The following is a 17,368-nucleotide window of genomic DNA, read 5'->3' on the forward strand; positions in this document are numbered from 1 at the left end:
CTTGAAAGTTTGTCATGACATAATGATATTTAAACGTTACTGGGCGCTGGTTAAATGAATTGCGTACTATAATAAAATTGTGGTTTCGGCATTGCTGGCCTGCAGAGACTCTTCTCAAGTTTAGTCATAATTTGTAAACAAATGTGCATTTGTATTTTTTTGTCATTAAATAAGCCCACTTGGTCTGCTTCTGTACATTCTCTCTGATAAGGATACAGAGGCAGCCTCCTGGGGGTGGGGAAGATGGAAATGCACAGCTGCAACACTGTTTCCAGATGCGAGGTCTAGTTCAGGGAGAGGCAGTGCTTTTTCTTTTTACCAGTAATTTAAAGTATATTATCAAAAGATTGTGGTAATATTACTGTGAAAGCAATCATTCTAGACATCTGAAGGGCTGTTATCTTTACTTTAGGGTAATGTAAACTTGTATTTTAACAGTTTCACCCTATTTTGATCAGTGCTGCTTAGATTCGTTCCTTTTTAGGTCTAATTTTTTATATGAGAGAGTGGATAAGTAACCTGTTCTGAGACCTCAGCTAATGATGTTTCTAATCATGATATTGGACTACAACACAAATTGAATGGTTAAGGTGCTTCGAGAGAATGTGACACAGGTTTGATAATTGTTTAGCAGTGGATGGTAGAGCAGGGCGCAGTGAGATTGGACCTCGGAAATAACAGCCACAATAAGAGTTTAAAGTCAGTGTTACTTATAGAGAAAGCGAAGCATTCAACACAGTCTCTCAACTCTAGGAAAGCAGATTTAAGAGACTGAGGATGAAACTATGAGTACTTGAGAAAATCAGATTGCAAGAAGAGAGCACAGAGAAAATATGATCCTGAAAATACAAAGCATCCACCACAAGTCTAAAGTCAATGAAGGCACCATATTGCAATTGGATAATTGCATTACTATTTAAGAAGTGGCAATGAAATGGGTTGTGTTCTCGTTATATTTACTACAGCAACTGCTAATTGTATTTATATAGTGCCTTGATTCAGGTTGACATCTCGGAGAGCTAGCAGTGGCGGAGTTTGACCTCAAAATACAGATGAAATGGAGAGGTATCAGAGAATTTGAGAATGGAAAACATACCACAAATTACGAAAAAGGGTGAAGTACTCACTTCGCAGCTAAGATCAATTGTAAGGAAATTATTGGAGGGCATCTTGAAAAAGGCAGAATAGAATAATATAGAACTATAAGATGGGAATTAAGGAGATTATTTATACGTTGAATTCTTTGAAGATAATGATGGAAGTTGTAAACAAAGGGAAGTCGCAAGGGGCAATTGTAAATATGAAGGAGCAGACTGCCAAAAGTGTAATAATAATAATCCTTGCATTTGATATACACAGTCATTTCACTTTACTATATTCTGTGAAGTGCTTTGAGATGACATAAGGTGCTGTATCAAATGCAAGGATTGTTATATTATTATATATAAAAATAGTGCTGTGTATGTTGCTGAAACAGTGAAAAGGAAGGCAATGGAGGCACATTGTCTCAGCAAATAAAAAGAGGGTAAAAGACAAGTTATTTGACAAAGAAATTGATTGAGTGGTGTGAGGAATGAGAATATTTTTTTCTTAGAGATTGCTCAGATGAACCAAATGGCCTTTTCCAGTATTAGGTAATCCTAAGTGAGGTAATTGTTGTTCTGGTCAATTGGTTCGATTTTGTGAAACTTATGAAAGGGTGGGATCCAGTGACTTTGTTTGTAGAAGAGCAATGAGAATGATAGAGTCTAGAGGTACATAGGCTATTGGGTGGCGCGAGTTGAGCTGAACCCTTTCGCATTGGAGGAAAATTTGGTAGAGTCCTGTAGCTTTGTGGTTAGAGCACTCACCTCCAAACGAGATGACCTGGGGTCGATTCCCAGGTTGGGCAAGTTTCTTACTCCACACGCCTCTGTTAACCTAGCAGTAAGTAGGAACCCGGTTGTTAGTCGATTGGCGGATTGCTTTTCCGGAGGTAATCCTTCAAAATAAATAAAAATAACTTGGTCATTCAATCCATGACTATTTGTGGGACACTGCTGTGTGCAATTGGTTGCCACATTTTGCCCACAAAATATACAGTTATTTAACTTTACAGTATATTCTGTGAAGTGCTTTGAGACGTCTCGAAGATGTGATAAGGCACTATATCAAATGGAAGGATTATTATTTTTTATAAAGCTCGAATTCCTGCTGACTTTGAACAAATGACTTATATAAAACCATATCCTTGACTTTTGTGTTGCAGTTACAGTCCTAATTATAACTTGTACTTGGCTCAATTTTACATTTCAGAGCTTATATTTGATTCAATGCTGTCACTCCACCATACTAAAATAAAACCCACAAGAAACATCTTTGTGATTAAAAAAAAGAAAAATAGAAGCTTTCTTCATGTGATTTGGTTGGATTTTGTTCCTCCCTACTATTTCTGGGTACATTTTAAAATATAGCAAATGTTAATTTAGTGTCAGCTTTTTATACCTGACCAACAGTTGAGTCAACTGTTGTGTGTGAACTACACGTCCAATCTTGTTTTCCTCTCTGTGTTATTTTCCTTGAATTTTTTAATTTCCACAATTGGTATTGACAACATCCTTCGTTTTTTTGTTCAGTTTTTCTCTCCTCTCCTAAAGAAAACTCTGAGTCGATAGGTCAGCAGATTGTAATCTCCAATGTTGTACATGTCAGCTGTAATTTGATACTGGAAAATGTAGCATATGGTGCAAAAGGCAGACACATTTATAAAGGTATGGTGGTGTGGTTGACTGCGCAAAAGGTAACTGGAAGGGAGGGTGTTTAAAGTGGCATAAATGCAAACAAAGAAATGAACAAAACACTCCCAAACCAAAGTAAAAGGTGGATGTTTTTCAGATTTAAAAAAAATCTTTTGAATGCATTATATCATCTTTGCTATCCTTTGCCTGTAATTTGTTTTTTTAATGAACAATTTCCAATCACAATGTGGAGTCCTGTAGCTCAGTGGTTAGAGCACTCGCTTTGCAAGCGAGAGACCTGAGTTCAATTCCAGGCAGGGGGAAACCTTGGGAAAGTTTCCTTACTCCACACGCCTAATAATAATCCCTCCAAAAACCAAAAAAAATAATAAAAATTGGTCATTTTCAATCTACGATTGTTTGTGGGACATTGCTGTGCGCAATTGGCTGCCGCGTTCGCCCACAAATATACAGTCAATTCACTTTACAGTGTGTTCTGTGAAGCGCTTTGGGATGTCCTCTCGACGTGAAAAGCGCTATATCAAATGCAAGGATTATTATTATTATTAATTTCAACATAATGAAAGTTAATGAAAAGTCAGTGATTCTTTACAATGTTTTTTGAGCTCTTTAAAGTTTCATGGAATCTATGGATCATGACAGTGTGGAAGGTATTAATTGCTGGACTTTTAGAATGGATTTGAAAATGTGCTCTGAAAGAGATTGGTGGCAAAGGTAAAACTTTCTGGGATAAAGAAGTAAATAGCCTAAATAATTGTAATCCAACAGCTCTGACCAGCAGAGAACTCCAGAGGTCATTCCAGCTATTTAGAGCATTTAAATAAATGATCCTGGTGTAGTTGTTACAGTAGAATCCCAGAATTGAAACTTCCAGTTGTATTGAAAAGGAATACAGTTCAAGAAATATGATGCACAGCAACTGGAAAGGTGATTTGGATACTGAGACCCGTAAGATGATAAATATAGTTAATGAAGTGGACACTTATGAAATAAGATAAGTGAATAAATTATTTTAGTGTAGTTGTGGATCAGACTTTGACGTTTTATCAGAGTGTAGAGAGGATGTTTCAATAAAGAGGTGAATATAATAAGTTCAAGGGTAAACTCCTAAATGCTAAATGGGTAAATATAAATGTGCTGAGCTATACAGGCCAGGAAAATAAATAACTTGCATTTTTGTAGTGCCTTGTTACGTGAAAATGTCTTGTATATTTCTCAAGTCTAGTAACTGGTGAACACTAGCAAGATCCAACAATGGCCACAAGGTGAATGACCAATTATACTAAAGGATTGTTGGACAGGATACCAGGAGAAAGTCACCTTTTTGTTGACCTAATAAAGTAGTCCATCTCATAATAGGCAATAGGGAAAAAGACATGTTAATGGAGATCTGTCTGTAGGTGGAAGCTGGTAGCTGTTTCTATGTGTCTTTTTGCATTTTTCTCCCTCACTTTCTGTCTGACGCCTACTCTACACTATTCTGTGTTCCTGTGGTTTTGTGTGCGTTTGTGTGTTTGCCCCCCTCTCTCTCTCCTCACTCACTCCCCAGTCTCTTCCCTCCCCCCCCCACACACACACACACACTGAATTAGTAGATCTCAGCTGGGAGGAATGCTGGAGTTTGCTTCAGGATCACTGGGTTGGACAAGAAGAAAAAAATGCTTTGGATCTCTGGTTGGTTGTCCTAATAGGATCCAGAGATTGGGTAGAGAGCACAATAAATATTTGATGTATCAAACTGTTAAATACATTGGCAAGATCAACAGAAGAACCAAATGGTATAATTGTAAGGTGAATAAACCCCAAATCATAACAGCTTTATGCTTGGAGTGACTGACCTTAAGAATCGACTATCGCATAGTACATTAAATATTGACCCCTTTGAGCCATCAAAATAGATTTGGATTTTGCGTAGGGCAGAATGGATTAGAAAAAGACCAGACTGCTTGCCCCAGGGGGCTTCATCTCATTGCTATTGTTTCATTATAGCTGAAACTGGCAGTGAAGTATAAGCCAGACAGTAAATTCTTGATATATAGTTGCAGGCAAAGCTGGCTCTACATTTATTTATTTATTTATTTAAATGAAGACCAGTCGCTGAAGAAGGAATGAAATTCAGATTTTAGGGAATTAATTACGTTAGGATCATAATCTCCCCCTCTCTGATCTATGATTTTGGTGCTAAAAATTAGATTGTGTCCAGGTTTGGACACCCACTTTGGAAAGATGTCAAGGCTATAGAGGGGATGCAGAAGAGATGAACTAGGATGACAGAGAGGAACCGTGTTATAGAGTCCAATATCTCAGGTGCTACATTAAAAGGAACATGAAAGAATATCCAACTTCTAGCTTGTCAGGGTACTGCAATAATTGCTAATATTTTTGGTGTTGACCTGACAACCCCTCAATAGATCATAATATAGCCCAGAAAACTGGCTGGTCCTTGCCAGAAAAGCCTGTAGCCTACTGCACTATGGTTAACCACAGGGCCACAATGTAGCTGTGTTAAAAATGGACCCATGCTCTTGCGAGGAGCCTAGTAATGGGGTTATACTCTGTTACAGAATTTAGAGACTACTTACAGGGAGAGACTGAAGGGATGAGGGCTTGAAAAGGTACGGGTGAGAAGAGACCTGATAGTTTCTAAAATAGAGCAGATTTGAAACGATAAGTAGGTAGCAGTTATTTCCACTGGGCATTGAACCGGTAATCATAGAGCTAAAATTTAAGGTCATTACCAAAAGAGGAAAGGGAGAGGCTAGAAATGTTTTTAGACTGAGTTGTTAGGATGTGGAATGCCTTACGTAAGCAAATGGTTGAGACAAAATCCATAATTGTTTTTAAGAGGCAATTTCAGAAATATTGGAAAATAAATGTATAAAAGGATCTGAGTGGGGGTAAGGCAGCGGGTTTGGATTAATTGATAGCTCTTTCAGAGAGCCGCATGGACACAATACGTCAGATAGATACCTGTGTGCTGTATACTTCATATTTGTGTATGCTGTACTTCAATTATTTGCCATAAATAATCCATCAGACATGGATCAGAAGGTTGTGGATTCAAGCACTACACCGGGACTTTGAGTTCATATAGTCTTGGTTGATACTCCAGTGCAGCGATGGTGGTGGGGGGTGGGAGGTGTACTGCATTTATTGGAGGTGCTATACTTCGGATGCCATGTATTTCAGACTGAAAACAAGTGTCGTGTTTATAGATTCCTGTGGGTTATAGAATAGAATATTAACCCAAATGGTAACAGTATTAATAGATTTTTTTGTATTAAAAGAAGTGTTCGATTCAGTGTTGGATTTTTAAATAAATTAAATTAGAGATTTCTAGGATGACTTCACAATACAGGGACATATTGAGGCTGAATAATTTGTGACATTCACGCCATTAGGTTGATCCAACAAGAGATGATGTGCTTCTTATAGCTAAATTTACTGCAGCTACTTTATGGAAGTGCTTTTTCTTCAGAATTTGTGCTTTTGTTCCAGGTGGCACTGCTTGGACTAGATGTTATCGGAGCACTATTGGATCGAATAAAAGAAAGATTCAAACATCATATTGTAACAGGTATGTTCCTCCTCCCCATTTCCTCGCACAGTGGAATTTAATTTGAAACGATTGTCCACCCTAATTTGTCCTGCGGCGTCCTGTAGCATATTGATTAGACCACTCGTCTCGTAAGCAAGAGCACCTGGGTTTGATTCCCAGCACGGCAAAACCTTAGGCAAGTTTCCTTACTCCACATGCCTCAGTTTACCTAGCAGTAAGCAGGAACCTGGTTGTTAGTTGATTGATGGATCGCTTTTCCAGTGGTAATAATCCGTTTAACCTTTTTTTAATAATTTGATAGCTCAATCACAACTATGTGTGGGAGATTGCTGTGTGTAATTAGCTGCTGTTTGCCCACAAAATATACAGTCAATTCACTTTGCAGTATACACTGTGAAGTTCTTTGAGACGTCTCAACAGCGTGATGAGGCATTATGTCAAATGCAAGGATTACTATTATAAGTCAACCATTGTGAATGGTATTGGTTTTCTCTATTTGAGACCAGCACTTTTTTTAAAGCATTTTTGACTTGTCCTAATTATAAATCTAATATTTCATAGATGGAATTCACAGAGTTGCTCTTTTATTTATTTGTATGCTGAGCAGGCGTCCTTGCAGCCTTCGACTTTACTTCTGTTATTTCATGGATCTAAGGTGTATTACGCGTCACCTGAAATTGTGTTTTTTTTTCTTATTGTCCCCTTTGCACATTGCTGCAATGATGAATCAAGCCTGATCATCATGTCATACTTGGTATTTATTTTGAATGCCAATGTATACCAACATGTGCCAGTGGCGATTCACGTGTTCTTTGTCTCTGTGCACTATATAAGGAAAGCATTCTTCTGGGAGAAGCAAAACATTTCAAGTAATAATGGCCATACATTTCTAGAATGTATTCAGGACAGTTTTCTGGAGCAATACGTTTTAGAACCGACAAGGTAACGTGCAACACAAGATTTAGTGATGAGTAACAAATCAGAATTAGTTAACAATCTGGCAGTAAGGGAATATTTTGGGAATAGTGACCACAGTATAATCAAATTTGATATTGGGATTGAAGGGGGAGAAGAGAAAGTTCCAAACCAGTTTTTAAATTTAAGTAAGGCAAACTTCAAAGGAATGGGAAATGAGTTAACCCCAGTTAACTGCTAATGAGTAAAGTTCCAAGGGTAACTAGACAGACAAACACTGGGAAGTATTTACAGAAGTAATTGGTACAATACAAAACAGATAGATGTGTACCCCTGAAAGGCAAAGGCTCCACATGTGTAGTTAGGCACCCTAGGTCAACAAGTGAAGTTAGATATAGTATCAAGCTAAAAGAAAAGGCTTATCCAATTGCTAGGAAAAGTGTTAATTCAGCAGACTGGGAGAGCTATAGAAGGCAACAAGGAAAAGTACTGAACAAAAGAAAGTACTGAAATAAGAGGTGCAAAAAGAATATGAAAAATGTTGTAATTGATATCAAAGCTAACAGCATTAATAATAATAATAATAATAATAATAATAATAATAATCCTTGCATTTGATATAGCGCTTTTCACGTCAGGAGGACGTCCCAAAGCGCTTCACAGAACACACTGTAAAGTGAATTGACTGTATATTTGTGGGCGAACGCGGCAGCCAATTGCGCACAGCAATGTCCCACAAACAGTCGTAGATTGAAAATGACCAATTTAATTATTGTTTTGGGTTTTTTGGAGGGATTATTATTAGGCGTGTGGAGTAAGGAAACTTGCCCAAGGTTTCGCCCTGCCTGGAATAAGAGAACAAGTGTGGTAAATGGGAATGTGGGCCCATTAAAGACAGGCATGACTAAAATGGGTAATAGGAAATGGCTGACTTGTTAAATGAGTACTTTGTATCTATTTTCACAGTGGAGAAGGAAGATGCAATACATAATTACATTTGTAAAGCGCCTTTCACGTTGGGAGGATGTCCCAAGGCCCTGAATAGTCATGGATTAGGACCTGTGGGGCGGCATGGGGGTGTTGGGATCAAGGATGGTGGAGGGCAGAGGGGGTATGAAGGTGGCCAAAGGTACTGTCGAAGAGGAGGGTCTTGAGGCGTGCCTTGAAGGGGGCAAGGGAGGGAGCGAGGTAAAGGGAATGTGGGATTGAGTTCCAGATGGTGGGGACAGAGAGGTTGAAGGCCCGACCACCTCAGGTGGGGAGGGCCAGGCAATGGACATGGAGCAGGCCTGCTGTGCGGAGCTAGGGGCAAGGCCATGGAGGGCTTTGAAGGTGAAGGTGAGGACAAGAATTTTGAACTCGATCCGCTGAGAGATGGGGAGCCAGTGGAGCCAGGCGAGGGTGGGTGTGATGGGGTCACGGAGCTTGGTGCGGGAGAGGACACAAGCTGCAGAGCTCTGGATGATACCAGCGATACAGGGGAAGGGAAAATAAGTCAAGGAGAAAGAACTTGTTGGGTTTAATATCAGTAGAAAAGGGGTCATCAAGAAAATAATGGGATTTAGGATAGACAAATCTCCAGAACCTAATGGTTTCTACCCCAAAGTATTAAAAGAAATAGGTGAGGAGATTGCAGATGTATTGGTTGTAATTTTCCAAATCTCTCTAGATTCAGGAATTGGAATGGATTGGAAAATTGCAAACTGTTTCTAAGTGTAACCTTTAATCTTAAATACCTTCTTTTTCATCACTCCCTTTTTGCCCTTTTCAAATTGCTCCTCATAATGGGAAACCCCTCGGTCTTAGTAATTTTCTAGAAAATGTGTATTATGATGCATAGATTTTTTCATGAGGTGAGACAAGAAGGGTTAAGAAAACAAATGAAAGAAACCAATGAAATAACAGCTTGCTTAAATATTATGAAGGAATATATATGAGGAATGAGAGGCATTTCACTGAGGTTCATGAGGTGATTCAGTTTACTACATTACTGAATCGGAAATCTTCAACCGCAAAGGCTTCGTATTTTGTACCAACAGAAAGGAACATGAATCTTTCACTGGTGATTGTATTGTCTTAATTGTTTTGAAATGCAATAGAGGTGGGTTTTGGTTAACTTCAGCCATGAAAATGAATGCTGGCTGCATAAGTCATTCACTCATTCTGGTTTTGCACTTTATTTTCTACAGTGATACCAGCACTTGTGGATCGTTTAGGTGACTCCAAAGATCAGGTTCGAGAGCAGTCGCAGAATATTCTTCTCAGATTAATGGACCAAGCTGCATCACCCCAGGTATGTGAGAATTTTTTTCCGGTTTTGTGTCTTAGTGGCTTTAATGTCTTATTACAGTCTGTCTTTAACATAATCGCATAGCAATTAAGACTTCAGTGAATAAAAAAAGCATATGGTTATCATAGTTTTGCATTCTCTGAAGTTAAAACTAATGTGCATTTGTTTCCTCTTAACTTTACAATCTGCTGTTTAAGAGCTCAGAACTGTTTAAGCTTTTGTTAATCAACCAGAATGTTTCCTCTTTGACCTATTAATAATTAATCTATTTCATTCTTTTACACAACTTATGCATTGCAAACGGAAGAAAAAAATAAAGTTATTCCACTACATTCAATCTCCATATATAAATTTATAGATTATCTAATTTGGAAGAGCAGTAGAGAAACTGAGATACTATACAGTCCTTATTAGAGTCCATTGCTAAACCGAAGCCACAGTGAGAACACGGTTTATTCCAATAGATGCTGCATGCACGATTCTGTGCAGTAATACTCATTCTCTCTCCAGCTAGCAGCAAGTAACCATTCAATTCATTTCGTCCACAGTTGCATACATGTGGAAGTGCTTTGAGACTTCGCGAAGACATGATAAGGCGCTATATCAAGTGCAAGAATTATAATAGACCATAATGATAACTTGCAGATGAGACCATTTGACACCGACTTGGAGAACTGGGCAATCAGATATAAGCTACTTCAGAACCTTTGTTTAATTATGTGGCTCTTGAGAGACTAGTTCAGTTATTTAATTTTAATTATACATACTTTATTGGCATCCGTTTCTATGTTATGTAAAAATGGTTTGTTGACCAGGATGACAATGGCAATCCTGTGGGGTGCAGTATATTGGTAACTTATCCATTCAAGACAATTTTCCGCTTGGAGGGTGCACAGGTTCCTCGAGGGTTTACAGGCAGCTGTTACTTCGTATTAAATGCCTCCAATGGGAAATCAATAGGCTAGCATCCAGTGGTATCCAGGTTCTTTAAAACTGCTTGGAAAATTAAGTTAGTCAGACTTGCCTGCCTGGGATTTGAACCTTGTTTTTCCAGTGCTCATGCTTGGCTGACTTGAATTCATGGCTCGACAGATGGAGACATCATTCCGTTAACTCATTGAATGTGTGAGTGGTGTTTGGCTGTTTAAGGTTGTCATCATCACACCCCATCTGACCTTGTCCCCACCCTTTGGAACCCGCCCCCACCCTTTGGAACTCCATCCCACAGTCCCTTTGCCTTGCTTCCTCCCTTGCCTCCTTCAAAGTGCGTCTCAAGACACTCTTCGACCGCACATTCGGCCACACTGCTACCCCTGCCCTCCACCACCCCTGATCCCAACCCCCTGCTCATATAATGTTGTTCTTGCAAAGGCAGAGGTGAGGCATGGACAAGAACAACAATAAATTACATTTGTATAGCACCTTTCACTTTGGGAGGGTGTCCCAAGGCGCTGAACAGTCAGCGATTTGGACCTTTCAGTATGAGACATGTAAATCCTGCCTGAAGTTTCTTTTTTTTCCCCCACCATTTTTACTCCACCTTTTTGTTTACTCATCCGCTCCGAGACTGGGCTTACTGAAGCCATTTTTATTGCCACTATAGCTGCATAGTCCAAAAATGAACATTGGACATTACCTACTTAATACCTTGTAAGCAACATCACTTCCTGCAGTAAAGTATTTAGAAGCAGAAGGCCTGATTTATAGTTCCTGCTTTTAATCACTTTACTTGCTTTTGGCTGGGTCGAGACACATGTGCAACTAAAGTGCATGTCCAGAGCTCTAACAGATGTTACTTTATTAATGTTGTGAAAGAGCTTTTTGTGCGATCAGCTCTTCGATAGTTAAGAGAGATTTCCATGAATATTGGATCGTTTGGACTTCCCATTGTTTTTTAGTTCAGTTATTTTTAGAAAATAATTGCGTTCATATCATAGTTGTAATTTCTTCTCGTCACCATGCACTAGCCAATGAGTAGGTAGAAACCACTGTGTTTGAGGGTGAGAGCAGTCTCTGCCAGCAATAGCCATTTATTGTGTTATCAGATTTCACAAGAGAGAATGAAGAATGTCCTTCAACCTATTTGATCTCATCCTTCCAGAATGTCCACCCTACCTTCCTATTATAGCATGAATCTGTTTCTTTAAGTCTTGTCCTGACTCCAAGACTCTTTCTTATAATCTGTTCCAGATGTTCATTACATTCCTAAAATTGTCTTTCCTACCCTAGATCTTTTGACCTTCTGCATATATCTGCCTTACCCTCAGGACTATGAATTGATTGTCTGTCATCATGAGTTCTACTATTCCTCTCTCCCGCATTCCTCTAAATCATACTGGAAATTATTTTTCAATTCCTTTTCTCTTTTCCTGCACACCCGCCACCCAAACAGCAGCTGGATCTTGCTGCTGCTTCTCCTAGTTTGATAACTTCTTGAAAAATATTTACTGCAATGGTCTTGACTAATTCATAGTAAAACCAGATTCAAATCTGTGTAAGGATTTTTGTTGGTCAGAACAATAAATGAGCAACAAAAATAGATTGATCAACTGTAAATATAGTGTTCATATCCCGCTGAATTAAAGTAACTCCAAATAATGCCTTTCTATGCTTCTTCCCTGCTGGATCTGAAGTCTTGGCTCTTAAATTGCTTGTTTAGTTAGAATATCAGTGTTCTGCTGTTCCTAGTTTCAATCCTGCATTCCCCCTAACCTTGGAAGGGCAATTTAAAGCACTGGAACACTTGAAAACATACATGAGAGTTTTGATGGAGGTTTTCTTAAAAGGACAATTTCTTTGTTTTTCAGGTCATTGCTTCTGATGATCTGACTTATGAAAAACAAAATAAATTTGTTTTAAATGGCTTGTTTAAATGGCTTCATGATGTATCAAATCAAATCATTTGGTTTCTGATCTTTTGGCTTGTTCCATGAATTTTATTGCTCAGTAAAAGGCATTTAAATATACCAAGTTCAATTCAAAATTCTAACATTAGAGAAGTGGTTTGGCACAGTTATCCCTTGCATGCTTGTCTCTGGATCCTGAGTTCAAGCCCAACTTTGGGATTTTAGCTGATGGTCCAGATTGACATTCCATTGCGCTACTGTAGAATTTTGCACAATTACTCAAAGTGGTGTCCTAATGAGATGTTAAACGGATGTCTCGTCTTTGGATTCAGGTGGATATTAAAGAACCCATGATTCTTTTGGTAAATTTCTCTTGGCCAAATGTCCTCCAAATAAATTGGCCATTTGCTTCACGGCTGTTTGTGGAACATTTTTGTTTTTTGCGTTTGCCTATAAATATGCAATCACTATATTTGACAGTAATTACATATGATGATGATCTTTGAGATGTGCTGACCTCATGGGTATGAATATCAAATTGCAACTTTTAGTTGTTCGATGTAATATTTTTGAAGATAGTTTCTATAGTCTCAATCTACCCAAGTGTAAGCCTTGCCTTCTTCCAGACAAGAAACAGATCTGTGTTATAGCATATGTCTGTGACTTAGTATCTTTGTATTTTCTTTTCAATCTTTCTTATTTTCCAGTTTATTTGGGACCGATTAGCTTCAGGGTTTAAACACAAGAACTTTCGGACACGTGAAGGAGTTTGCCTCTGTCTCATTACTACGCTTTCCAAGTAAGTACAAGTTTATATTTGGATCAGTTAAATTTGTATTTGACTCATTTCAGATATTCACAACTTTTATTTGGAGAAGTGTGAGTATTTACTTTCAGAAGAATAATGTAACACTTTCTGGTCTGTTAAAGTTAACCATTGTGGTAATGTTTTGAAATATTTTAATAGCAGATTAGGTTAAAGATGCATCAAGCATTTTGATCCTGTTTTCAGGTTTAAAAAAAACTGCACACAGTGGATATATTTCATGAATCCTCTCGCTTCCCTGGTGGCCAGGAGGGTAAAGGCACCACTTTGTGCATAATTAGGCTGCGTAGACTGAAATTATGCAGTTTATGCATGTGTTAGCTGATTTCAGCCAGGGCAATAGTGGGACACAAAAACTGGCCTCAGTGTGGCTGGACCAAGGAGGGGAACATCAGTCAAGTAGTTTCTGGTCCTTATCACTAACTGGAGACCATGATAGAAGGTGCATTTATTTGAACATCTTCTGACAACAGAATTTAACTCATCCAGTAGCCTCAGCAACCTGGGTTGGAGTAGAGAAAATCAGATAGCATAGTTGCTCTGAAATGGTATCTAATGATTGTTGACGGAGTTGGATTTAGGTTGAGAGCAGACTACAACATCATACATTATCTACTCTTCCCCCAGTTTTATCTTGATTGAATTTTCTTGATTTAAGTCAAAAATAATTTTGTTGGCCAACACTGCTAAACGGTGCCCTGTTTGAACCCATATTAGCCTCGATCCATAACTCCTTCACTTGGCTTTCTCTCATCTCCACAATACTGCCCACATCACTCTCCCCTAAGGTCCTGTGACCCTCATTCATACGTTTTTGGTCACTTTTCCTTCATCCCTCCCCCATCTTTTTCAACTGCGTTTTTAGTCGATTTTCCTCCCCCCCCACCCCACAGCTGGGGCTCCCAGTCAGCTCCAAGAAATTTGATATTATGTCCTGAGGTGACATAATATCAACCTGTACAAATGCAAAATTGCTGTATTTGCTTGCTTGCTATTGAAGCAAGAAATCTTGAGATTCATGAGCATTTATAAATCAAGGATTGTGCTGTGGAACTCTGCTTTGACTTTTAAAAAATAAATGAGGATTGAAGTAAGAAGCAGAGAGTTTGGCAAGGAAAATAATGCTGTGAAATTCTTGGCTGGATGTTACAAACTAACTATTTGCAGCACTAAATGTTTAAGATATTTTTCTGTTTCTCATCAGCCCTTCATTTTAGAGATTAAAGATAATTTTGTTTGTGGCCAGCAATAATTGCAGGGCAGAACATGTACTGTTAATACAGTAGTTCCTTGTAAAATTATAGTGTCCATTTTAAGATCATTATAATTTTTGAGATTTTTTAGATAATTTTTATACATTCAATTCTACAGCAATTTCACAAACAAAAAAGACTTGTTAACTTGATATGTTACCTAGATGAAAACTCAAATGTCTATAGTTTTCCAAATTCTATGCAATGTTTGAAATTAATTTAAATTCTCTCTTTTACAGTTATGGAGCACAGCCATTAACATTAAGCAAAATTGTACCACATATATGCAACTTATTAGGAGATCCAAATAGTCAGGTAAGTACTCACTCTCTTTTAATAATTTGTGAGCATTTCTTTAGGTCAAACAAGAAGGAGGTCGTATTTATTTCCAGTGTACACTGTAATACAAATTTGCATAGTGCCTTTCACATCGGTAGGACGTCCCAAGACACTTCATAATCGTGGCTTGGCACCTGAGATGGGCGTGGGAGCTGAAGAGGGCACAGAGGGAAAAGATGACATTATATAAAATACAATGCAGTGAAGATCTATTTGACATGTCAAGACAAACCTCTGTTTAATACCACTAAAGATGTGTTTTTTGTTGGACGTTATTTTTGATGTATGTCACTAAGAGGATCCTTTATATTAACTGCTTCAATTTAAACCATTCTTTGTGTTAGAGGAAGTGAGTCAACTATATTGATAAATAATATAAATTTGCATGAGATTAAGATGATCATTACAACATTTTCTATTTCATGTTTATGCCAGATAAATGATGCATGAAACTGATATTTCAGAGAAGTATTGTCTTTCATATGGCAGTTAAAATTATAGAACAGTGACCTATTCAATAGAAATCAATTTTTCAGTTTGCTTCATTACTAAGCAGCTCAAAAGGACTTAACCCAAGATCATGTTTCTTTAGATGGTTGATGTTTCACTGGGGAAAAAAAATTCTATCCAAAATCTAGTGTAAATGCTATACATGATAGATGTTGATTGATTTAAAAGAAAAAATTGCTTACACCGGTTATAAATCCTACATGTACAATGAACAATGGAGCATCAGTCAAGCACTGCTCCCAATGCTATGCTTAATGAGGGCACACTCAGTGTTAAACTGGCTCATATGGTGATGGCATTTGATAGTGAGTGTTAATGAAAATCCAAAAGCATTCTGTCAGATGTTTCTGAAGATGCAAACCTCTCATTAAGAGATAATTAATCATTAAGTCACAAGCTATTTCCACGTCTCGAAGAATGTGGCAATATTTGTCCAAGTCCCATACCACTATGGTGACAAATCAGAAATGGGGCTAATACAGTCATGATACAAATGATATTGCAAAATTCATGGGGTGAACTTGATGATATTTGCATAGCTGCAGCAGACATAAAGAGCAGGCAATTAGAATTTAAAAATGTTGAGGTTGAATATCTTAAAATGAGATTTTATGAAGATAAAATCTGAGGACATGCATCTCCTAACTGATGGAAGGTCAACATGGAGAAGTGGATGTGAAGGACACATCTGTACATTTGAGGCACTCCTGAGATTTCAAATGTGTAAGATACCTGGAGCATGAAGTGATTCAGTTGAGGCTGACAAGTATTAAATAAGAGTTGGAAGTTTAGAAAAATTCTAAAGTGGCCTTGCCTTTATCTAAGTCTGTACATCTACTATTGTCTGTGTATTGGTGTATGTGTATGTATGTGTGTGTGTGTATATACACATATATATATAGTCCATATCAGAGTCGAACTTTACTTGCTTAGATTGATCAGAACAACCTCTCCCTTTCCTCTGGTACTGTTGCCTCCCCATTAAAAACCGCTGTCATTGCTCCTATCCTTAAAAAACCCTCCCTGGACCCTTCTCTACTCCCTAAATACCACCCCATCTCCAATCTCCCCTTCCTCTCCAAGGTCCTGGAAGGAATTGTTGCTTTTCAGCTTCGCACCTTCCTCTCCTGCCGCTCCCTTCTCAAACCTCTCCAATCGGGCTTTCATGTCGCCCACAGCACAGAAACAGCCCTGGTCAAAGTGTCAAATAACATTCTGTCCATCTGCGACCAGGGCTTCCTCTGCCTCCTCGTCTTCCTTGACCTTTCTGCTGCTTTCGACACTGTTGACCACTCTATCCTTATCCACCGCCTCTCCTCTCACCTCAACCTCCACGGTGCTGTCCTTGATTGGTTCAGATCGTACCTTTCACACCGCCTGCACTTCATCTCCTCAAACAGTTTCTCCTCTAGCTCCTACCTCTCCGACTTCCTAACTGGGTGGCCTTTTTTTGGGAGTAGTGGGGTGGTCTGGGTGAAGGCGGGACACCAGCGAGATTACAGGAGCTTTCGGGGCCCAGCACTGCACACTGACAAGAGCGAGAGACGCACACACACTCAGAGACACAAAGAGACACACACACTTACAGACACAGAGAGAGAGTGACAGAGTGAGGCACACAAACACAAAGAGTGACATACGCTCAGAGACACAGAGAAATACATTCTCAGAGAGACACACACTCACACAGACACTCACAAACACAGAGAGGGAGACGCAGACCTGCGCACGCAGACACTCACAAATGCATATAGAGAGACATACACACAGACAGTCATACACTCTCTCTCTCTCTCACACACATACACACAGTGACGTCAGGTAAACAGCCGTGAGACCTGCCGGCCAGAAACTACATTTATAGTGTGCTTGTAGTTGAGGAAGGTGTCTGTAGTGGATTCCGCAGGAAAGGTGCAGCTAGACTTTTCTATTGGCCCAGGTTATAGCCCCTTCGGAGGTGATTCGCCCTTCAGATGAGATGTTAAACCGAGGCCTCAGCTGCTTGTTCAAGTGGATATTAAAGATCCCAGGGCACTAGTTGAAAAAAGAAGGGAGTTTCTCCTGGTGTCCTGGCCAATAATCCCCCTATAAA

General features: G+C 38.9%; 1 protein-coding gene across 13 annotated transcripts in view; it reads left to right on the top strand.

Moving 5' to 3' along the window:
* The window catches only part of clasp2 (cytoplasmic linker associated protein 2), a 173,301-nt gene that overhangs the window by 15,455 nt on the left and 140,478 nt on the right, over window positions 1-17,368 (top strand). For all 13 annotated transcript variants that reach the window (XM_042332202.1, XM_042332203.1, XM_042332204.1 and 10 more), the window contains exons 2-5: window positions 6,237-6,315; window positions 9,402-9,505; window positions 13,056-13,147; window positions 14,667-14,742. In XM_042332202.1, the coding sequence (XP_042188136.1) occupies window positions 6,237-6,315; window positions 9,402-9,505; window positions 13,056-13,147; window positions 14,667-14,742 (351 nt within the window). The remainder of the gene's footprint in view (window positions 1-6,236; window positions 6,316-9,401; window positions 9,506-13,055; window positions 13,148-14,666; window positions 14,743-17,368) is intronic.

Source organism: Callorhinchus milii, unplaced genomic scaffold, assembly GCF_018977255.1.
Source record: "Callorhinchus milii isolate IMCB2004 unplaced genomic scaffold, IMCB_Cmil_1.0 Scaffold2, whole genome shotgun sequence".
Classification (NCBI taxonomy): Eukaryota; Metazoa; Chordata; class Chondrichthyes; order Chimaeriformes; family Callorhinchidae; genus Callorhinchus; species Callorhinchus milii.